Source organism: Strigops habroptila, chromosome 6, assembly GCF_004027225.2.
Source record: "Strigops habroptila isolate Jane chromosome 6, bStrHab1.2.pri, whole genome shotgun sequence".
NCBI classification, from domain to species: domain Eukaryota; kingdom Metazoa; phylum Chordata; class Aves; order Psittaciformes; family Psittacidae; genus Strigops; species Strigops habroptila.
Genome location: NC_044282.2, coordinates 47,285,977 through 47,310,245, shown reverse-complemented (window position 1 = coordinate 47,310,245; position 24,269 = coordinate 47,285,977). Strand labels below are relative to the sequence as shown.

The 24,269-nt window shown below is 43.3% G+C and overlaps 1 protein-coding gene across 1 annotated transcript; it reads left to right on the top strand.

Annotated features, from left to right (window-relative positions):
• The first annotated feature begins 990 nt into the window (after positions 1–990).
• Positions 991–24,088, top strand: YWHAQ (tyrosine 3-monooxygenase/tryptophan 5-monooxygenase activation protein theta). Its single transcript, XM_030489568.1, has 6 exons — positions 991–1,167; positions 2,287–2,671; positions 18,706–18,829; positions 21,304–21,467; positions 21,823–21,918; positions 23,010–24,088. The coding sequence occupies exons 2-6, from the start codon at positions 2,378–2,380 to the stop codon at positions 23,067–23,069; spliced, it is 738 nt and encodes a 245-aa protein (XP_030345428.1). The 5' UTR covers positions 991–1,167; positions 2,287–2,377; the 3' UTR covers positions 23,070–24,088.
• Positions 24,089–24,269: the final 181 nt, after the last annotated feature.

Below are 24,269 nucleotides of genomic sequence, written 5' to 3'. Positions count from 1 at the left end.
TTTTGTTATTAATACATCCTGGCATGGACCTAAAATTCCAGTCTGTTTCCATCACATCTCTGACCTCCTGAAAATTAAGAGGACACCAAGAGCGGAGAGGTCCGTTGATGGTTGCTGATGAGAAACGCCTGCCCCCCGCCCCGCGCGGGCCCTGGGGCTCAGGCTCTCCTCAGGGCCGCCCTCCCGTCTCCCGGCCCAGGGCACAGCGCAGCCGCCCGCACTTGAAAATGGCTTTTCAGAATCCGCCATTGGGAAACACCCGCGCCGGGAGCTCCCGGCGCCACCACTCGGGTCCGGCCACAGCCCGGGCGCCGCGGCCGCTCGCCGCGCCGGGCCCCCTCCTCCCGGCCGCGGGCGGGCGGCCTCTGTCCGCTCCGGAAGAGCCCGCCGGCCGCCGCCGGCCATACCGGCTCCTCCCGCCTCGCCCAGCCCCGCCCGAGCCACCTCAGGGACAGCCGAGCAGGGCCGGGCTCGCCGCCCCGCTCCTGCAGGAGCTGAGCTGAGAGGCGGGCCGGAGGCGCAGCCCGAGTAGCGGCCGCTGCCCGCTCGGGTGCCGAAGGACCGCCGGGGTGTGCGGCGGGGCCGCGTCGTCCCGTCTCCCCCCTCTCCCCGCCCGCAGAGCTACCGCCCCGCCGCCGGCGCGGGCACCGCCTCGGCCGGTGCCTCCCCCCGGGAGCTCCCGGCCCCCCGCCTCGTCCCCCCGCGTCGCCATTGCCCCCCGGCCCCCGCCGTCCCCCGGGCCGCGATCGGGCCCCGGCGGCCGGGGAAGGGGGACGGCGGAGGAGGGGAGGGGATGGGGGGGGTTGTAGCAGCATCACCATGGCGACAGTGACGTCATCTCACCCTGGATCTAATTGGAGGAAACCCCGTGGCCCCAGCCGCAGCCCACGGGCCAACCGAGCTTGTGCCCTGCCTGCGCTCGCCCCCGCGGCGGCGCGCTCTGCTCTGATTGGCTGTCAGGGCGCGGAGGGGCGGGGCCGGGCCCGCAGGCCAGGCTGCGATTGGCCGCGTGGGCGCGGGCTGAGCAGCGGGTAGGCTTGCCTGTGCCAACGCCCTTTAGCGCTGGCTCTCGCCGGAGACGGGAGCGGCTCTTTCTCTCCGCCACAGCCCCGAGCGAGGCAGGCGATCGGGTGGCGCCCGCGGCCCGGCCTAGCGCAGCGGAACCAGGTGAGCGCCGTGCCGCGGCCCGCCGGCGGGCGCGGGCCCCGCTCCGCCGCTGCCTGCCGCCGCGTCCTCCATTTTGTGATCGCGGCGTGGAGCGCTCGGCCGCCCGCGGGAGCGGGAGGCGCAGCCAGCCAGCGCCGCCATTTCGCACCCAGCGAGCCCGCCGGCTTCCTCTTTCCGCCCTGCCGCCGCGGGAGGCCGCGCCGGCCGCCCTCCGTCCCCACTGCCCCCCGCCGTCCCTGGGGACGCGGCCGCCCCTGGCCCCCGCCCTCGCTGGGACCGAGACGCCACCCACTGCCGCGCCGCCGCGCTCCCCCGCCGGAGGTGCGGGGCCGTCGCGCCCCCCCCCCCCCCCCGCCGCGCCGAGGGCCGCCGTCCCGGGCCGAGAGCTACGCCCGCTCCCGCCGGGGGGATGCGGGAGGCCGGGGTCCGCCGCGCCCCGCCGCCAGGAGGCGAAGCGGCCTGGCCCCGCCGCCCCGCCCCGGCCGCTCCGAGCTCCTCTGGCCGCGGTCGCCCCGCAGAGCGCGGGTGCCCGAGGGAGGCGGATCCAGGACCCGCTCTGCCAGCCCGTTGCTTTTTAACCCCTTCCTTGCCTCCCCAGGGACGAGCTCTTCTCGCTCATTATTTATTTCTTTCCCGCTTGTCCCGGCTTTGGCATCTGCTTTCTTCAGCTCTCACCTGCAGGGCTGGTGGCATACGGGGGAAGGGCTTTGGGCGAGGCGACGGGGGTGACGAGATTTCCTCCTCCAGGTTCACGTTAGAAGGCAAGGAAGAAAAGCAGGGTGAGGACAAAAAGTCCACCCTGATGGAAAAATAGCTATTTCCAGTGCTTGGTCTTCAGGCTGCTGTCCCTTGGCTAGCGCTGAGCGTGCCTTCCCCAGTTGGGTTTCTAGGTCGTGGTTTCCCTAGGGGTGGACCCTTAAGATGAGTGCCTCTCCCCTTAGCCCCGCATGGAAGGGCAGGATGCTGTAGTCCGTCTTTCCACAAGAAGTACCTGAAGATGGGGAAGGGGAGGCAAGGCTCGCTGTGATCCTTGGCGTTGGGTGGGTTGCAAGGGGTGGCCTAGGATCATGTTCTGTAGTGGACATCCTAGCGCCATGGTTACTGTGTTCTTTCTGGCAGGTTTTGAGGTGCATTCTCGTGTTGGTAGTGTGACATCCCCAGCTTCTCCTGCTTTTGCTCCTCTACTGCTCTGACCCCACTGCCAGCCACCATGGATAAGACCGAGTTGATCCAGAAAGCCAAGCTGGCTGAGCAGGCTGAGCGCTACGACGATATGGCCACCTGCATGAAGGCAGTAACTGAGCAAGGTGCCGAGCTGTCCAACGAGGAGCGCAACCTGCTCTCAGTGGCCTACAAGAACGTAGTGGGGGGTCGGCGCTCTGCCTGGAGGGTCATCTCTAGCATTGAGCAGAAGACAGACACCAGTGACAAGAAGATGCAGCTTATCAAGGACTATCGGGAGAAGGTGGAGTCTGAGCTCAGGTCCATCTGCACCACTGTGCTGGTGAGTGGGGACTTTCTTGTTTCTTCTATTTATTTTTAGGATAAAGAAACACAGTATTCATGTGTTGTGCTGTACTAGGGAATAGGACTGGGAGCTTGACTGGGAAATGTCATGTGAAGTATTATGCTGGGGTAGGGGAAGTCTGTGCAGTAACTTCTGCAGTCATTATGTGGGTTACAGTGAGGAGGAAGATCATCTGCTCTATGCTATGGCCCTAGATGTGTAGAGGTATCTGAGATACACACTCAAAATTGAGTGTGTATTTGGAGTACGTTTTTGGCTGGAGTGATCCGTATGCAGTATTGCTGTAGGTAATTGCAGAGAATTTAGCCTCATGCCTATTTGTGCTGTGGTTTGTAATCTGGTCTATTCGTAAGATAAGCTGAAAAGAAAATGAGAAACCCCCTTTATTTCTTCAGATCAGACCTAGTAACCTGTTAAAAGCATTTAAACTGGGTGTGCATTTCGTTTACATCTTGTGAAAAAGACTCTCAAGGGGTCTTTAAGACATATTTTGAGGATTTTTTTTTAATAAAAATATGTTTTTATAAAGTAAGACATCTATGTTGAAGATAGGAAATAAAGACATGTAGAAATTGGCTTTGTTGGATTCAAGCTGGCTTCTCAGGGGAATCTTCAAGATGCATTTGCAGTAATTGTGGAATAATGTAAAACTGAGGTGTGAAAACTGGCACGAAACCCCAGGCATGCATCAAAGCCCGGGAATACATTTCTGTACAAGCAGCAGAATTCCAGATGCTATCGATAACGAAACTAATGCACTGTAGAGGCAGCTGAAGAGACATGTGTCAGCAGTGTGGAGGCTGCTGGACCCTATTCTATGTGACCAGAGTTGTGGCTGCAGGAAGCTGCATGTGTGTAATACAGTAGTAACTGTGTGGCAGATAATCTTCAGTGGTTTATTTGCTCTTCCTCATTATTTTTGTCTAGTGTCTAGTATTGCTCACATGAGAACAGGAAGAAGCAAGTATAAGGAATTAAACAATTTTGATGTAAATGTATCCTAGATTGATTTAGGAGACCTGAATATAAAGCTGACTGGTTTGGAAGTAACTGATTTTTTTTCTTGATGAAGTGTTCTGCATCTTCACATACAAGGGAGTACTTCTTTGGATTGTGCTGAAAAAAACTATGTGCTTCCTTACATGCTGCTTGCATGGTTTTGGGGTTTTTTTCTGAATCGGTCAAAATAAGTTACCTTTGCTCAAAAATAATTTGGAAATTTATTAGCTTAATGAATCAGTTGAGTTAATTCCTGAACACATTTCAGAGTCCCATGTCTTCCCGTTTCTCCAGTTACAGGCATAGTTAAGTTGTAAAACTTTCACCTTTGTGAAAATGATGTGACTTGTGTAGGGCACCAACTACTGATTCCTGTGACTGGTTCCACTAGAACCTCTGTGCCCAGGTGCCAGCATTTGCGCTGCTGTCCCTCCTCTTGATCTCTATTCACTGCCCTGCTTCAGAACTAACTTCTTAGGACCTCAACATAAAGCTCACTCTTCAGACTTCTTAATCTTGCTCTGCCCTTCTACCATATCTAATTCCTAAGAGAAGATAATGCATAAAATCTCATACTGGATGCTGTGCCATCTTGACAAGGAGCTGGTGCTTCCATAAGGAGACTGAATGCCTCTGAATGATAAAGGTAGCGAGCCATTTCATGCAGTGTCTATACTGAAGTTATTCCAGGCGCATCAAATGGTGGACAGCAGGCAGCCTGGTAACCATGCTAACACAAGCCTCTGATGTAGGAAAAGCAAGCTCTTCCTGTGCTAGCTGGGTTTTCCCCTGCATTCTACTCTTTCTCTGTTCTCAGCAATGACCTGGTTGGCAACTTTTTCCTTCCCTTCTCGCCTGGAAGGCTACAGGAAGTAGTGAAGACCGAAACCTGCAGCTGTGCGTGCTTTTCCTGTTCTGCCCTGCTGGCAAAGATGTGCCTTCCTTTGGTAGGAGCAGATGTCAGCCTATCTGCTACAAGCCTTCTGACTTTTATTCTTCCTTTGAGGGCCATGTGCACGTTACGTTCTGTTCTGCTTCTTTCCCTTTCCTCCTCCATCTAGCACTCCTATGATCCATGAGTCAGCATCCAAGAGGTTGGAACTCACAATGTGCAGGCACTACAAAGGATGGGTTTCCTAAAGCTGAGCCACAAAGGAGTTTTGACTCCTCTTCCTTCAAATTATAATTTTTTTTCTTTACTAATGCTATAGTAACTGCTTGTAACAGTTTTAGATCTCTTTAAGCTGAATCTCAGAGATGGGTCTTTAATTCTAGGAAGGCAGCTAAACTGAAACAACTGCTGGCAAGTAGTATGGAAAGGTTGCTTGTCATCTGGAGTATTTGAATTTAGCAAGGGTGGATGTGTGGGGTGGAGTGTGACTGCTGTTAGTCATACTACTAACAGTTTTTTCAAAAGGCTTTTATTACTGGTATGGCACACCTTTTGAAATGAAGTATATCTGCTTCATTTAGAAATATGCTAGCACTACAAAACACTGTTAATTTTGATGGAAAAGGCAGCAACAACGCTGGGTCTACAATTGGGTTTTTTTCTGTAAAGAATGCCTCAAGCCAATTAGGTAAATTGGTTTAGGGCACTGGTTGATAAGGAACTTAAATTTAATAACCACTGGAATACAACCATCCAAAATTATGTTGAGATATCTACATATAGATATAGATAGATAAATAAAAATAAAACTTGCTAGTTATGTAACTTACAACCAATATCAGTGGTCACAGTAAGATGTTCCATGAAGGCATTGCTTTAACTACCTATCTTGCAAATAGGAGTAGATGTGATCTAAACCCTTTGTAACTGTTAATTTTATGACTCGTCTTTCAGGTGAGAGTGGCTCTTTAATGAAGAGGTGGTAGGACTTTGTCAAACAACTTGCACAAATGTTTTATGTGACAGGTACACTAGGAGGTTTTATGAAGTCTCTGTATTGATTGACCAATTCCTTGGTAATGTAGAAAATGAATGTTGAGTCATCCCTTACGAAGCCTAGTCAAAACTGTTCTTGAAACTTTTGTCCCTGAATAAAGAAACACGTTGGCAACTGAACTTTTTTTTCAAGGTGAAGTTGAGCTATGTTGTTTTTTCATATACTCTGAGCACAAAGTTCATGTTTCTTTGTATTCTCCAAGTGACTTTAAGACAGGGATGCTGGATAATGTAGATGGGATGGGTGCAGCAGCAACTTTCACATAGTGAAATAACGTGTGGAGCGTTGAAGGTGGAATGTGCAATGTAAGACCAATGCTTTATTATATATGCACCCGCTGTTTAGTGACATCACCTTTTCAAAAAAGGTAACTTTTGAATTGGAACTTCTCTGGAGGAGCAGATCAAACTGCTGAGATTTCTGAGAGCCTCAGTCCCTTTGCACAGCAGTAACTCATGTTGCGTTCAAGCTCCATTCTTTAGAGACAACTAGTGAAAAGGAAGGAAGGACACCAGCCCTGGCCTGGAAGCAGTTCACCCTCCACCTGCAACTTGAGGGTTTGTCCATGTGCATTTGGTAGCACTCTGCATATGTTCGGTTCCTAGGTTCTGATGTTGTTGAAATACTTCATAGATCAAGAGAGATGATATCTCATGACTACTTGCCCACAGTTTAAAACTTGATGAAGGTGCAATGGCTAAAATCTTTAGGGCTTGGAAACAACTGTATCTTGAGGGTTACTTACTCCTCATGTCTCTAACTGAAATTTAAAACTTTATTATATTATGCTTTTAAGTTTTTCAATGGGAAAGTTACATATAGGAGGCTTTTCAGTTGTTTCCGCACATCTGTTGTTACTAAGTCCTCTGTAAATAGCTTTACATTGCAGTTTGTCAGGTCCATATCTAGAAATGAGCAAGAGCCCTGTGAACTTTTAAAAATGGATCAACAGTAACATTACCTGAGCAGTTGATTCTGTACCATGTGGCAGTGCCTGCAATGAAATAGTCTTGAGCTTGAAGATTTATCTTACTTCAGTTTTTACTGTCTTAAGGTTGAGAGGATGCTTGTAAATGTTTGATCTTCTGTGAAATTGCAGTGTTACTTGTTGAAAGCATGTATGAGTGTGTTGCTCTTGCCATCTCCCTCTTCCTTCCTTCCTTCCTTCCTTCCCCCACCCCAGGGTTGCAGTGTTGTTACTACTTCTGCTTTGCATAATTAAGAAACAATAAAACCTAATAAAAACATAGGTAAAAATCTATGTCCACTTCTGATTTTTGTCCATTTTGTAGATCTAGTTCTAAAGTTACTTGCTTAGAAATAAACAAAAAATCCCCATACTGGAAGGTGACATTCAAATCAGATGTCTTCAACAGCACAAGTTCATAGCTTCATTGAACATGAAGTCGGTATTCTCTTGCACCAGGAAATAGATTCCTCATGTCAGCTTAAATATCTGATGTCAGATGATGAATAAGCTTTGGTTATAGCACTGTTTCTTCCCTACTGTTACCTTGGGACTACAGAAAAGTGAAATCTTGATGATAATGATTATTCATGCAGAAATTTGGCAGAATCAGTAAATATCAGCTTGATGCTGCTATATAAACAATCTACTAGAGTTTCCTATCTTGTGAATCCTTTTTCTCTGCTTTTCTATTTTCAATGAATGGCCAGACCTTATACAGAAATACATAATGCAGAGGTGAAAATAGCATCTGGGTAAGAGGGTATTACAGTCTTTTGACGCTGGGAACTATGTAGGATGCAGTTTTATTGTGAAGGTTGGGCATACTAACCACTTAAGTTAATACTACTTTTTTACTTGAGTTAGTTGTCCCAGTAGTGGTTGGGAGAGTGTTTCAGGTGTTACTTTTTTTCCTTTTGTAAACAAAAGCAAATGCTATTGACTCATCCTTTTTCAGTAACTGACTAGAAGGACTAGCTACTTCATGACTCAAAGCCAGACTTTAGGGTGGCAAATCCAGAATTGTGGAGTGAATGTAAAATGAATGTTCTAATTTGGAATAACAGTCATAATTTTGATGAAGGGTAATATGTGGGGAGAGAGTTGATTCTCCTTTGTGTTCTTAGCACAACTTCTAGCAAACATCAACACATTTATGGTAAGAATTGTGGAACTTAATGCATGAATCTCTTGTGGTTTAATATGCTTAAACCTTAAATTCATGGTCTGAATTTGACTTACTCGAAGTTGTACCTTCTTTTATGTGAGCTTTTGCCCTTCATTAGAATCTGTTGCTGGAATACTACACTTTTGTGCAAGGAAAATTGAATCGGTTTCTAAAAAAGGACCGACACTTGCAGAATCAAAGTCTAGAATGCACTGAGGGTCTTGAAGCGCCTGAAAACTGTTAAAGCCCAACTAAAAATAGTTGAAGGAATTCTGATGGTAGCTGAGGCCTCCATCCCATGCAGTCACTGCTTGCTGCCCCCTCCCCCCGCAACTGGATACTGAATTTCTAGAACATTACAAGCAAGCTAGTGAGGGATACAAGATGAATGGCAGCAAGGTAATCTCTCTGAGGTTCTGAAAGCTTGTACCATTAAATTACTTGTGTGTGCATTGTCACTTCCTTTTTTAGAAGCTACTAGGGTGAGTTTAGATCACTGATTTGATTTGCATGGATATCTATCTTGAGGCAAAGGTGAGAGTAGGGTTAACTTATGTCTGTTGAAATAGAAAAACCTGAAGATCAGTGGCTTGTCGGTTCTTAAAAGTTTAAGAAATGGCCACCAGAGAATTGCACTTATGCAGTCATAGCTCCTAACAGCTCTGAAAGGCCTGTCCTGAATGTTACATCCTGTGAGAAGCAGGATGTGGAGTAATTGAAAATAGGAAATAGTTGTACTGATGCAGGTGACCAGCTGTTGAGAACGGAGCAGCCAAAGCCTCATCTATCTCCAGTGTCAAGCCCATTTTTTAATGACAGCAAGCTATAGATTAACTAGCCTGGTTGTAGTCAAAGCTATTAAAGCTTTGTCTGTACTATACCTTTGCCAATATTAAAGTACTAGATTACCAGTATGGGCACAGAAGCTTGGTATTCTGTTCCCAGTAATGGGGGATACCTGATTTTTCAGAGGAAGGTGGTGAGGAAAATGGCAGGGGGAGGGCTGGTAAAAGTGCAAGGGTATTCTTTCTTAATAAGCTTGATAGGTGAAGGTGTGTTCTTGATGAATCAGTGTGTTCGTATTGTGTAGATCTTGCCCTTTTTTAGTTTTATGCTTTTGGTTGTTGAGAAGAGTGAGCCTAGTGCCCCTATATGTTACTTGCCATTTGCGTTGAAGTGCTTTTGTACTTGACCATAAACTTGAAGCTAATTTTATCACAGACTAACTAGGTAAGGTAAGTAAGACTGTTCTTGCATTTGTGGTACTTACTCCATAGAGCTCTACTAAGTTCATTCCTTGGCCTGATGTTTACAGCTTCCTCTTCATCCTTTTTGCTTCCCAGGATGTCAGAACCAACATCAGAATGCACCAGCTGAGCATACAGCTGACTTGTAAGCTTGTAATTTGCTAATCGTACACCCCAATAACAGTAAATGTGAACTGGCCATTTAGACATGTGAGATAGTAAAAATAATTTAGATACTGAGTTTCACATTCTGTGGTTCTGTGCACCCACCAAACCATCAGATGCAAAGACCTATGAACTAGAAAGTCCTGAATTAGCCGATTTTGCTTGTGCCTTTCTCTTAGTTTGTTAAAGGAATCAAGGATTTGATTTACCAGTTCCTAAAGATAAGGATTTATTCCTTGCTCTGGGAATCTTTATTCTGCCCTTTAATTTAAATGATCTATCCACTGAAGTAGTTGTGCATAGGAGTCATGTTAAGCTCTGGAAACAGAAAACATTCCATTATCTCTGATAATAAGTTTTCTGAATACACTACATACACTCTTATCAGTTTGACAGCCTCGTATTTCCTGGGTAAAACTTCTTCAGGAAGTTCTGTTCTGAAGTTGAATACATTTTGCAAAATTCTTGTAAGCAGAAATCATTTTAGATGGAAGTAGGTAGCAAGGCCTTAGAAGGAAAGTCAAGGTTCACTTGCTATGAGAAATCGTTATAATGAGGTTATGAGAAATCGTTATAATGAGGTTATGTGAAATGTTGGCTTCTAGTTTTTGTGACTTAAAGGTTACACTTCATTGTTGTATGTTGTCTCATTTGGAAAATAACAAATTACTGGCACGCTCCTAATACACTGAGTGAAATAATACATTGCTGGGTTTCCTTCAAGGTGAAGTTGGACAATGCAAAAGGCTCTTCCAGCTGCACTAAGGAATGGTCCGTTTCATTATCATAGAATAGTTTGGCTTGGAAGGGACCTTAAAACTCATCCAGTTCCAAGCCCTGCCATGGGCAGGGGCACCTTCCAGTAGAGCAGGTTGCTCCAAGCCCTGTCCAACCTGGCCTTGAACACTGCCAGGGATGGGGCAGCCACAGCTTCTCTGGGCAACCTGTGCCAGTGCTTCACCACCCTTACAATAAAGAATCTCTTCCTAACATCTAATCTAAATCTACCCTCTGTCAGTTTAAAGCCATTATCTTTCTGGATTTCAGTGATCACAAGCCTCTAGGGCTTTGAAACAGAGAGCAGAAGTGAAGCAAATAACACTTTCAGGCCCTCCAGAGTGTATTTATTGTCATGAATTATGATGTTTTTTGGCTCTAAAAATAAGCATTTACACAAGGGCAACATACCTTAAGCTCACATAACTCTTACACATTTGTTCATTTTGAGTATTGTTAGTCTAGATATATCTTGGTCAGTCATGTAATTGTACCTTCAGGGCTTCTGGAGCTGCACAACATAGATATATTTTTAAATGCAAATTTAGACTTTTTTGTTTGATTCTGTCGTATTATGAAAGATCACAAATGGAAGATGTTGAAAGAAACTTTTAGGTAGTCAGGATTCTGAAGAGAAGAATTTGCTGTCAGTAATGCATGTTTACTGAGAGGAATGTAACACTTGAAGTATTTTGAGGAATTAGAGAGATGGAAAATGCAATCACAGAAGAATGTTACAATCAATTTGAGATAAATCTGATAAAAAGAAAATTTTCCGGAAAGCTTTTGGCCGTGTTGTATGGCCAATAGAAAAAACCTGGAATTATTGAAAAGGGGATGACTTTTTTTTTTTAAGACTCATTTCTACATTTTGCAGGAGGAACTGGAGAACTTTTAAGTTCTTCTATAAAAACTTGAACAATTCTTTGATTTTCACTGAGTTGTTGGTTTTGTCTGATGAAAATCCGTAGAGAAAGGAGAACTTGCATTTCCACACACTTCTAGTTCCTGGCTTACCTAGTTCTTTGAGGACCACAGAACTTTCCAACTTCTTGTTTTAGGAGAAGTGTAAGCAGGGAGTGTAAATTCTAGGTGAAATTAATCTGAACCCCAGGTGGAAATAGTGTAGGCAGACATGCTGCAGCCCAGGCTTCCAATGCATCTGCTAAGTGGGATTCCAGATACTTCATTCGGGGCCAGTCCTAAAGATTGACTGCCAGTTTTTCAAACTATGTAGACAAAAATTCAGAACCAAATGGAAAAGATGGATTAGGTCATCCTCTCCGTTTCCATGCCAGGTATGTTTGTCTCTGCTTTCAGCACTGCTTTGTTAGGTCATCTTAAGGCCACACCATTACTGGAAAGGCATACGTGTATTTTCCTCAATAGATAAACTGAACTGCTAACGGTCTTAAGAGGTCTGTATGAAAACTATTTAAGGCTCTCCCAAAAGGAGATGATGCATAAAGCTTGAATCCAGAAGGATGAAGAACTTCTGCTGAATTACACTTTTGAAAGTAAAGTGATCTTTCTGTTGCAGCAGGGGACTCTCCCTTTCCTGTCAAGAAAACAACTGCTGAATGTTAAAACACACCTAGGTTGCAGTGAGTCATACTGTGGACTTTGGAATGACTGATTATACTTGAAGTAGTTGAGAAGTCTTTGTAACAGTTTACTAGACGATTAAAACAGGCAATCACTTGTGAGTAGAAGCCTTATTGAAAGGTCTGAGACTGCACTGATCATCTGTGCTGTCAAACACTTTGGAACTTTTAACGTGTTTAAATTCATATTTAATAGTTATATTAAGGGAATATATTGCTGTGAGCTGCCTCACCACCTTCTCAGCTTTACTTCTTGACTGCAGTTAGGGTGGAAACCATTTCCCTCTATGCTACTTTTAGGTGATTTTTCTCATGGTGGAGCTGGACCTTCGGAAGTACTTGAGACTGAAGAATTTTTCCAAGTTTTTTGCACGCTGCATCCCTGGCTGAATGTATGTAGTGTCACACACTTTGCATAATGTGCCCGTTAGGTGCAAGCTGCTCATCTTCTAGATGGGACTGTGAAGCTGAATCTGTGTTCAGGGTGGTGAGTTAAGTTGCTAAAAAAAAAAGTGGTGTTGACGTACACTCTGTGCATCTGCATTATTCTTAAGGATTCTTGTCACAAAACAGGTTTCTTCATGTGCATGTGACCATTTGGTTCTGTGGGGTTTGGCCAGTAAGTGTATGCTGTTCTAGGCAAGTACAGTGTTAAGTAATCAAAGCTACTTGCTGTCACCCATGTAACATCTGTTCTGGTGCTAACTTCAGTACTCCTTAAAAGAACCACAAAAAGCACATACACACACACACAAAAACCCAACAAAACCCCAGAAGCAATTGAAAGCTCAGAATAGGGAACATACATTCAATGTTGTCTCAGGAAGGGAGGGAACACCTGGGAAACAGCAATAAAACTCAGTCTAGTCTCTGTAAGAGCTGTGAAAACCTGTACCCTATGGAATAGTAGCACCTCTGCTGGCAAGTCTGAGGAGAGCTTGGACAGCAGAATGTTTCTGAGCAGCTGATTTGAAGTTCAAGCTGGTTTTGTGTTTTGGGGGGTGGTTTGGTTTTTATTTTACTTTCCCCATATCATTGAACTTTTTCCATCATTGGATGAGGAGAAATTTTTTTCCTTGTATACTATATGCATTGATATTGGTTAGTTTGTTCTTGTATCAGAGAACATTAATACTATTACATTTTCTTTCCTTTGGATGCTTTTTGTGACGTATGCGTTAAAGCCCAGCAGAGGATTTTGTCTTAAATTACTAAAACCTGCAAATACAAATTACTTCCCACGAGCTGTTACAGAGTTTGCTTTCAGAGAGTAGCATTTAAAATCATCTGCCTGAAAGATGGAAGATGGTGTTGGAATAAGGTGTTTTACACAAATTAAGATATATGGGCGTTAGGCTCAAGAATATTGCTGAAACAGGCCGACTTGGAAAATCAAACTTTATAGAGGTTTTGTTCACAAAACTATGGCAGCAATTTTGAACATCAGCACACTCCTTGCTAAAGATCAGGCAGCAGCTTAACGAGTTTATATTTATGGGGGCAAACTTTTGGAGGGCATTTCTGCTTATGGTGGTTGCTTTTACACTGAGGTTTTTTCCTTCTAGTGGAGCAAAAGTAACACTGTACCATTGGTGAGAAATACATATGGCAGTATAGGGCAGTCTTTTAATAGAGTAACATTAAATAACTTGATGCTGGTGATGTGATCCAAACGTGTCAGGTGTCATCAACATCTGACTGATGGTGGCATTGTAAATATTTTGACTTACTTTAGTTTAATGCATGGGGAACTTTTGACTGTACCTAGGCACATGGTATCTTTAGCTTGCTTTGAAAATTGACTTTAAACTACTTGTGATCAGTAGATAATCTCTGAGCTGACCTGGTTCATGTTCCTCCTTGATATAGAGCAGATAAATGTGGAGAATATATCTATTAGCTGATGGTGTTGGAATATATGCAGAGACTTGTACTCATGTATTTGCTTTTCTTACTGGAGTCCAATTCTAAATGGCACAAGTGCTGAAGGCAGCTCAAAGGTCAGTTTAGTATGCAAGATATTTTTTGTACTTCATCTTTGCTGTCAAGATTCTTTATAGCTGAACATGTGGGAAGAGAGAACAGCACAGATGAGATATTGGTGGTATTTCTCTGCCACTTGAACCTACCACATAGTTAAATTGTACAGAAAGTAGTGTACACTGTGGTTGAATTTGATGTCTCAATCAGGCTTGCCTTTTAAAATAGGCTGAGATGGGGGGAGGTTGGTGGGATTTTCTGTTTTGATGTCAGCTTTTAAAAGAAGGGGTTGTCTCGCAAACAGGTAACAATGCTTATGAGGAGTGGGACTGGTCCATGAGTTGCAGGGGATGTGTAAGAAGAGGCTGGCTGGATGCATACACAACAAAAAATTACGAAGGAGCTGTGTCTTCAGGGAGCTTCTTTGTATTGGGCACTTCAAGGAAGATATGGCTGGCATATTCCTTCAGGGCTTGCTTTTCATAAAGCTGAAATAATGGGGAAGGGATGAGAGCAGATGAATTAAACTTATTATTTCTGGCTCAGGTTAATTGCAATGCACTGATACTACAACCATATGTTCAACCTGTGTTCCCGCTTAAGCAGAGGGGAAAAGAGACTAAGAAAGGGCAGTTACTCAGTTGAGAAGGAACAAAAGTAGAACTGGAGAAGGATCCAAAAAGGCAATTGAAATGTAACTTTCTCTCGGCATGTAAAGCAGTAAGTCTGCCGATGGAGAGAAAAAATTAAAAATAGCCATTTCAGCTTTAAAGGGGGAAGCAGTGGATTGCTGCCAGCTCCTAGCCTGCTCCCCATGGCTCCTGCAGGCACCTGCACATCCCTTCCAGGGACTGGTAGCCTTTTGTTGCTGCCACCTCTTTAATAGATAAATAAATAAGCCTGCCTTTTGTAGGAGGGGAGAAGGAATACCATATATGAGAATATGATGCTGTCAGGATGGCGAGAGTGTCAGCATACTGTGAAGGTAGAAATAAATTGAGAAGAAAAAATGAGCGGTGGGGTGGGAAATCCTGTCAACTACAGGAGCACCAGGCCCTTGAGAGTAATGTATCAGTGTGAGTGAAGTAGCAGATACAAACCACAAACTGCCACAGTGCAAACCTGTCCTAATGCAACTGCACCAGGGCACGAAGGGTCTGCCTTGAGGATGGACTTTTGACTCCTGCATTTGATTCCCAGTGTTTGGTTACTGCTCATGATTCTGAGAGTCACCCACCAGCAGCTCAGCCATCATGTGTGGCTTTTCATGGCAGTGTCTGAGGCATGTTTGACATTGTAGGGCAAGTGATTGCTGGTTGTACAGGTCTTGGTTTAGCTTGGTTTAGTGATAAGAACAGTCACAGTTCTTAATGGTGGTGGCAGCTGTATTTTGATACTTAACTTTTTTCTGACCACCCCCCACCCCAAAAAAAAAAAAGGGATGGGCATGTTTGCTGTATGTGAACATGGATGGCAGTCTGCTGTTTTGGCTGACTTCACAAATCGTACCTGTGGCAATGCCTGTCTCTCTTTAGGTAAAATATATCACAATAAATGCTAAGTTTGGCTGAGCTCTACGTCCTTGCTCAGGCTGCCTGCATCCATTTTACCTACTGTCAGTTGATGTTTAAAGTGAGGATTCCTGGCTGATTGATGTCTGATGGAAAGGTAGAAAAGCCCAAGTGGGGAAAGACAGAGAACAGATGTAGGAAATCTTGAGTTTTCCCGACTGTTAATGACTCACAACAGTTTAAAGTAAATCATTCAGCTTATTGTGCTGTCTGCTCTCACTGTCCTCCCAACATTTTGTCCATTAGAGGAAGGGTAAGGTGCCTTCCAGGAAATGATGATGATATCCCGACATGACTGGCTTATTAAGTATACCAAATACATTATTGGTTTGAAAGATAACATCCAGATGGATAAATGAATAGTTTTACTCAAAGTCTGTTTGTATTCTGTTCTGTGTGATTCATAAATGAGAGGTTTTTTTTTTATAGTCTTAAATGGAACCAAAACCAGATACATGAAGCCCAAAATGAATGTTTCACCCGAGCTGATAGAAGCACAGATCTCTCCCTTACCATGTGCTGTGGTAAGGATTAGGAGGCCCTCGAGATACTAGGAGTGGGAGCTGCTGACAGGACAGCTCAGCTCCTCCAGCTCAGGAGTGCCTAGGAAATAAAGCAGTGTTTGCAACCCACTCTTTGCTGTCTCTAAAGCTGCAGTTCACTCCCAGCATCCATTTGTTTCCCTAAGTTTGTTAGAAATCTGCACAGGACCTCTGGGTTTCAAACCTGCAGAGTGGGGGCAGCACTTTGAAGATGCACTTAGAGGATGCAGCACCATGTGCCTGCAGTAGGGCTGGGGCCTTCCCAAAATCATTTGTGCTTCTGGAGGAAGTGGGTGGCCTACCCCATCTGACAAAAAGAAAAGAAGAAAAACGTGGGCCTCATGCTCTAGGGAATGTAGGTTTGAGGCTCAGCTTAAATTGGACACGCTAAAGCTCTCCTGTAAGCATTTAGCATACACTAGATTTCAGGGTGTTAGTATGTTCAAGTCATAACCACATCAGTTACACATGGTACTCTAGTGCTAAAGCTACCTCCAAAGACAGAATTTTGTAATAAGATCAGTAATATTGTTTGCATGGTAAGTTTACAATAAATCTTTAGGTTTTGGAAGATGTAAAAGAAAAATGCCTGTTTGTTCCCTTGTTGATGTAACATCTTGAAAAGTTCTATTTTGGCATATATGTTTAAAAGAAAAAAACGAGATACAGTTTTGTCGAACACCTCGTTTAAAATCCCATACAACATCTCTTTCTTGGTTGCCTGGTCAGTGCTCCTTAGTCTGTGGCATAGTTTTTCACATTGAATGTGAGCACATGCATAAATCACATCTCTGCTGTTTAATGCAGTCCCAGCCTTATGATGGCCTTTAGAGGCTGATAGTTACTCTTGGATTGTGACTGATTTAAAGAACCTTTTCTAATGTAGGTGTACTACGTGTTGACTTTCATCATTCAGGGCAGTTTCCTGTAAAATCAAGTCTCTCCGTTAAACTTGAGGTTCCTGCATTGTCATCTCTGAGACTTTGAAACTGGTTTGTGTAGTGTTGTGCTTTTATGGCTGGTGTTGACATCTGTCACAGGAGAAAAGCATCCGGAAAACATTGATCCAAACCGTGAAGTTTTTCTCATTGCAGAAAGCTGTAGGGTGGGAATAATTCATTCTAATACGGGAATGACTCATGCAAAATAACAGTATTAATATGGGGTTGTATTACCCATCTGCCTACTATGTCTTAACTCTTGTTTTGAAACATACCTATGGTTTCGCTGTGTTTTCCATAACACAGGGAGGTGTGCCATTTCATACGCTTGCTCGAGCCCTTGCCTACGTCTCTGTGTTAAACTGTTATACAAATTCCCCGCTTAGCCCTGGGCCATACTAGCCAGTGTCTAGTCTTTGGCAGTGGTTCTGCAGCCTTACAGAAAGTCCTAAAAATGTCTGTGTCTGATTTGGTAAGTGGACAGGTATGTCAGGCCCTGTGTCATCTTACCCTCCCACTGCTTTCTCTAGGGTGGTAATAAGAGCACTTGTAACTCTGCTGTTTCAATGCCTTGGTAGGGATCTCCGAAGGGAGATTGTCTATGGAGCTATGCAGTATTACATCCATGGTAAGCACCCTGTCTGTGTGGAGGCAAAAGGCCTTTTTTCACCTGATTGGAAGTACCCTACTAAAAGTGTTGGTTTAAAATAATTGTCAGCTCCTCCAATGGGCTTGGAATGAGTAACGCTTTGAGCTGGATTGCTCTGCTACTGTTCATTATTAAAGGAAGCAATAATGGTGCGGTGGTATGCATACGGAGTAGGCTGGTGTCTAAAATTAGCTCATTTTAATTATAGCGCTACAGTTGCTAATTAAAATGCTGAGGGGTTTTACCCAGGAAGTTTACAGTTCCTTAAATGTTTTCATTGTAGCCGCTTCATGAATTTGGATATATGTTCCTGTAACAAAAATCTTACTTAACTAGTCACAGTTTGCAAGCTTTGTGGAAACTTTCTGCTGCTTTTATGACCTGTTTATTTTCCAAGTAGCTGAATGCAGATCTTTATCACTTAAATTCTCAGTGTAAAGTTGCTCTGAATATTGCAGGGTTTCCTTGAGTCTGTTTTGGAGCTTTTTCACATCTTTTGTCAACTCCAGAGAACATAGGTCAGTTGTGGTAATGACTTGGGTAAAATCACTGGGGCTGAGGGACAAGGAGGTCAGTCAGAAGCTGTGCTCCTCCTTGTCAGTTCTCTGAAGTACCCCCTTTGCTGAGGGAAAATCCTGTACCTCTTCTGTCCTTCACCTTCACCCCTATCTTGGAAGGGCTAGGAGGCCTTGCAGGGAGACTCACCTCCTCTTGATGGAGGCTTGTAAACGTTCCCTGTCTCGCTGGTTATTGAGTAGGAGAGCTGTGAGCGAGGGTTCAGGGTGTGCTGGGGGAGCACTGTATAACTCTGCCCGTTCCTGGGAGCAGCAGGGTGGGCAGGAAGGATGCCTCCCTGCTATGCTGGAGCCAGCATTGCTTTACAGCCTTACAAAGAGCTGGTATGGTTTGGTGAGGCTTCCTTCTGTCTAGACACGTTCAAATCCTTGTCTGTCTCTGGCAGGTGGGCTGGAGATTCCTTATCACAAGTCTAATGAACACAATCTATATGAAAAATAGTGGAGTTGTTTTTCTTACTTTTTTCCTGTGAAGAGGGAATAAGTTCTTATTTATAAATAGCTTTGAAACTTTCTGCATAGGGTTTCATTTTTCCAGTAAGAGCTTACTCATTTGCAACAACGTTTGTGAAAACAGAAGTGCACATCTTGAAACTAAACTTGATCCTGAAACTATACATTAGTAAACTTTTTCTTGTTACTTTTTCTGCAGTCTGATCAGATGGTTGATCATCTTAATGTAGTCTCCAGCTTTGTGCCTTTACACAGGTTGTTTAAATAAGCGTGCATCTAATCTAAAATACCCTTTAAACTCATTTTTCCTTTGTAAAAAACATTTAAGTCCATCCAAACTTTCTGGAGAGAAATAAAATAGATTGAACTTGGTTGTGAGAGTGTATGCAATATGTCAATGTCATTTTGCTGTTGTTCTTTCAGGAGCTGCTGGACAAATATTTAATAGCTAATGCAACTAATCCAGAGAGCAAGGTATTCTACCTGAAGATGAAGGGAGACTACTTCCGATACCTTGCTGAAGTTGCCTGTGGTGATGACAGAAAACGTAAGTACCTTGAGTTTTTCGGGTCTTTAAAAGCTGATCAGTGTCAGTTTTGGGCTACGGGTGAGGGAATGGCAGATGAAGTCCATGCGCCAGTATCTTAGTTTGTGAATTCACTTCAGTTAGCTGAGTGGGAACAACATGTTTCATACAGACAGAGTAAAATTCTGAATAGACCTTAAGCATAGTATGTCAGGGAATTTTAGCTGGTGTTCCTGTCGTCTACCCTAAATTTCTGGATAGTTGTTCCATAATGCTTGTTCAGAGCTTCTGGAAAACAATTTAGGTGAAGATCTGCTAAAATTTTTAATGTAATTTGTATTTCTTCACTAAAATAAAGTTGATGAGGAAGAGTAAACAGATCTCTGCGACATTTTTAACTCCATGATGGAGTCCTGTTGATCTGTTATTTTAACCATTTCAGTGTGAGACAGACTTCGTTGTAGTTGCCTTAGTCTATAAAGAAGCAGCAAAATTACTAGGTCAGTACACTACCCAAAGAAGTGCGAGCTGCACTCTGAAATGGTTGATGTTCACAGGGATAACGCTGTCCCTGCAATTTTAGTTTGCTCTTTTGGATCCAGAAGCAAAGGCCTGGAAAACTTCACAGCTGGTACTGTCACTTCATACCGGGCATCCTGAGAATACAGAACATTCCTGGAAGTTAGAACATGTGCATAGGTGGTTCTGAGTACCTCAGGAGGCTCTTCTGGAGAGGATTTTAGCTCTGTTCAGAGAATGTATTAGAACTGTCTTGCAAGGTGCCCAGATACTGTTGTGATGTTAAAAAACTCTTGGTATGGCATAAGCTAGTGATATGTTTCTACATAAGTAAACTAAAATTAGTCCTGGAGTGCTGCCGTGATACAAAGGAGATGGTCTGTTGGAGCAGGCAGAGGCTGAAGTGACTGTCCCTGTGGGCTGGGCATGGCCAGCATCTGACGGTGCTGGCTGGTTTAAACCAATTGAATTGCAAAGTGGGAGGACAGAGCGATTGTCACTTCAATAAAGGCTTTGTTAGCCTCCTTGTATTGTAGGAGCATTTAAGTTGAGAGATGAAAATATACAAAATGGAATAAAAATCTTGGCATTAACGAGTTGCATTCAGAAATTGTTAACCCTTTGCCTGATTCGAATGACCACAGCAGGTCCAACTGAAGCAGAGACAACTTGTCTTTACCTTTCACAAAGATAATCTGATTTATACTTTGTCTCTAGCAGCAGTTACAAATCTATGGGCTTGTCTGAGCAGAGAAATCCCGGCTTATCTTGGCTAAAAAGACTGTTTAAAGTGATCTGCATGCTGACAGGGGTGCTTACTGTGGAAGAGACACTGATTGATAACCTTATTATCAGATCTTGGTGTTCTGCTGGGAAGTTACAGCTTATGTGTCTCACTGTGCATACATTTTGTGCTTGACTTCTCGCAAGCTTCTAGGAGTTTCACTTGAAGCTTTTCTGATGTTCTGCTTCCAAGCATCTGTTTATTTTCTCAGCTTCAAATATATTTTATGTACTTACAAGCTAATTTATTTCCTGTGGGTTAGTTCTTTTGCCTTTTTTCCACCTGTTCTCAACAAATTAATAGTCCATTAGCACTCATTGCAGTGTGAATCTGAAAAACCCAAGTCTGTGTTTTGACTCCTTTGAATATTTAAGAGATTTTACTTACCAAACTATTTTTTTACAGCACTTTCTAGAGCAGTTATGGTATTATCTCCCTCAGAGAGCTGTACTCTGAGTTCTGACAATGGCCTTCCTTTTCCTGCAGTCTCCTTCCATTCTGCAGGCATGGTTAGGGACCTTTCGTTGTCTTATCGGACAAGAACTCAAAGAGTAGCACCCTTAAAGTACTCACTGTGGCCTGGTAACTTCTTTTCTCTGTGGTATTTCTCCCAATTATTTTGGGCGCAACCTTGTTATTTTTTTATCTTGACCTGTCTACACCCAGTTTTTGGCAGCAGACTTTCAGATTTTCAGGCACATGCAATACATGCCTTCCAAACTTCCATAAGAAGCAGCATGGCCCTACAGACAGTAGCCACCTTTCATGCGCACAACCAGCTCACACAAGCGTGTCCATCCTGTGCAAGGAATGAAGCAGGTGTGCTGTAGAAAAAGTGATGCACTTTTGGGCTGGGTTTTTATTTCTGGTACTTAAAGTATCAAAAGCCATTGAGGTGATACAGTCATCTTGGATGTCTGTATTGACTAACTTCTGTGTGTTTACCTGTCTCTTGAATACCTTTGCTCTGTAGTAGTTTAATTTGCTCCCTGTGTTCTGTCAGTGTGGCAGCTGTACTTAAAATGGGTTTACAATCATTACCTTGATTAAAGTAAGTAAGAGCAGGCTTATGGAGGACTGTTCAGTCTCTTACTAATGGAGTACTTTAAATATCTTTAAAAAACCCCAACCAATCCCCCAAAGTAAACAAACAAATGAAGCCCTTAATGTTTCTTTCTCATTCTTTTAACAGAAACAATAGAAAACTCACAGGGAGCTTATCAGGAGGCATTTGATATCAGCAAGAAGGAGATGCAGCCAACACATCCGATTCGCTTGGGTCTAGCTCTTAACTTCTCTGTATTTTATTACGAGATTCTCAACAACCCTGAGCTTGCCTGCACACTGGCAAAGACAGTAAGTGACTTTGTTTCTTCTGTATGCCTGCAGGGACAATAGAAGAGAGTTTATACTGAAAATAATATGAATTATTATTTCCTAGAGTTTATGCAGGAAATGATCCTATTTAATGTATCTGGTTTCCAAGCTCACATTGTTAGTGGGATTAAAGGGGTACAAGCAGGTAGTTACAATGTGACTTAAATTTTCTGCAACACAGCAAGCTTTTATTATGCCTTCTTTATGCTTCTGTTTCAAACGCAGCAATGCAGATCATTAACTTCTAATGTTCCTTTTTTTACTGATAGGTTTAGCTTCTGTTTGCTTAATGATCAGTTAATAAAAAAGATTAAAGATGGTTTAATTATTCTAGGCGTTTGATGAGGCTATTGCAGAACTTGATACACTGAACGAAGACTCATACAAAGACAGTACTCTCATCATGCAGTTGCTTAGAGACAACCTAACAGTAAGTTGCCTTTTTATGTGCTGTCTGGTTCTGTAACTATGTATTTGCTTAGTTCGATTGAATTTGTCATGAAACAAAGTCCTTATCCCGCTATAGGGCAAAACATAACACTGAGTTGGGCTATTGACCTTACTATTCCTTCTCATAACTCAGTTTGAATGTAGTGTAAGATGATGTCAGCAACTTCATGCTGTGTGATCTAGAATAACAGCTTGGAAAGCACACGTTCTATATTCTTTGCTGGCCCTTTCGGTGGAGGGGGAGAAGGTGTATTCAGCACATGACAAGGAGTCAAAATATAGTATTCTGTGGTCTGTCAGGGATTCTTGCTCAGACATTCCTGTTGGACATCCAGTGCAGCTTGCTTTATTTGTTTTCCCGATTTTCATTTAAAAGAAAAGATACAGGATTTCAGTGTATTAAGAATAAAATCAGTTGATGTTTAAGTATGTGTTATAATGACTAACCGTTTAAGAAAAGTGCCTAATGGAACCACTAAGTTCTATTAAAATACGTAACTAAGGCAATTTTTTAGGGAATATCCTCGGGATATCCACTTCATTTAAAGTTACAGCAACATCTGTTATTTTGCAATACTCCTTTGGCAGGAATGTCTTTTATTAGCACCATAAAATGCTTAGCTTCAGTAACCAAAATGGTAATCTTCACTTTCAGGATTCAGACTGCTGCTTTTGAAATTGATATTACTCATGAAGTGAGTGTTCAGACTTGTTGAGTGGTCTGGGATCAATGACCTAGCTCGCTATTAAGCACAAAAGTCTGGACCTGTTTAGAACACTCTCTGCTCTGCCTCCAGTACCTGGGGTGCATACCCCAGGTACTCTGCCTCCCAGCACTCCTCAGGTGCTCTGCCTCCAGTACCTGGTGTGCCCCGGGCGCAGGAACTATTTCCAATTGCCTCTCTTTGAGCACAGACTGGAAGCCAGGGCTGTGCAGCTCCAGTTCACTGGTACTTTGTAGTCTGTACTTTTAAGTCCAATACGTTACTGTTTCTTACAGTCAGTAGGCGTCCCTTTTTGGAATTAAAGCTGTGCTTTGGAAAGCTGACACTGTTTTTCTTTTCCTTTTAGTTATGGACATCAGACAGTGCAGGAGAAGAATGCGATGCTGCAGAAGGTGCAGAAAACTAAACTGCACATGGGGCGTCATTCTCCCTTTCCTTCTCAAGAAACCTTTTTACACGTCTCCATTCCTTATAGCTCCACTTGGATTTCCTATAGCAAAGAAAACCCATCCATGTGTATGGAAATCAATTTATAGTCTTTTCACACTGCAGCTTTGGGAAAACTCCATTCCTTGATTTGTGTTTGTCCTGGCCTTCCTGGTGTGCGGTTACTGCTGTAGAAAAGTATTAATAGCTTCATTTCGTATAAACATAAGTAACATCCAAACACTTATGTAGCGGACTAAAGTGTACCTGGTATTTAAAAACAAATCTGAACCAGTTCCTGCCAGTTGACTGTGTTTTGTATTACAGTAAGATATGAAAATGTAGTTAATTGCAACTAAAGAGTGTTCCACATAGCTTTTAATTCTCCACATTCCGTTCTTATTCTGCAGGGTTTCCTTTCCATAATTGACTTTCACATGCTACTGTGTATTCTTTTCAGTAGGAATATGGAAGTATTGGGCCAGATCAAGCTGAGCATTTCTAGTTTGGAACAAGACAAATTGAGTTGCTTCCTGTATCATGTAATACAGAAGCGTGTGTGTTCGAAAACAGGGGCTTCTTTTAATCTTCAGTTGCTGCTGTTTAAGTTGATATCCCTTCCCAATAAAAGTTCACTTACACTCCTGCCTTTGTAGTTCTGGTATTCACTTTAGTATGATGTATTAGAAGCAGCATGTTACTGCCGGAGTACAGGCAGTGCTTTTTGGCAGACTAAAGTGCATGTCATTTCTTAATACACTGGAATGGGAAAACCAATTGAAGTTCACATGTCCAAGTCTAAAATTTAGTACTTTTCCATGCAGGTTTGTGCACATGTGAGAAGGTGTCAAGTTTGTCCAGTGATTGTTACTTAGAGAGTTTGGACCACTATTGTGTGTTGCTAATCATTGACTGTAGTCCCAAAAAAGCCTTGTGAAAATGTTATGCCCTCTGTAACAGCAAAGTAACATTAAATAAAATTACATTTTATAAACCACTTACTGTTGACTTGTAACAATTCCATGTAGTCACCTAAGGGCTAAACTGAAATGTAGGTGTCTTCCACTACAAGTGTCTTTCTCAAATTTAGTGCATACTTTTAAAAAGTCTGCTCTTAAATGAACCCGTTTTCTGAAAGTATCCTGGATCATAGTTAACCTGACATGTGGACTTCCTAGTA

Excerpts from the sequence above, each read along its gene's own strand:
- YWHAQ (XM_030489568.1), top strand. The coding sequence starts at position 2,378 with ATGGATAAGACCGAGTTGATCCAGAAAGCCAAGCTGGCTGAGCAGGCT. Across the intron at positions 18,830-21,303 it reads CTGTGGTGATGACAGAAAAC|AAACAATAGAAAACTCACAG; the intron begins GTAAGTACCTTG and ends TTCTTTTAACAG. Across the intron at positions 21,919-23,009 it reads TGCTTAGAGACAACCTAACA|TTATGGACATCAGACAGTGC; the intron begins GTAAGTTGCCTT and ends TTTTCCTTTTAG.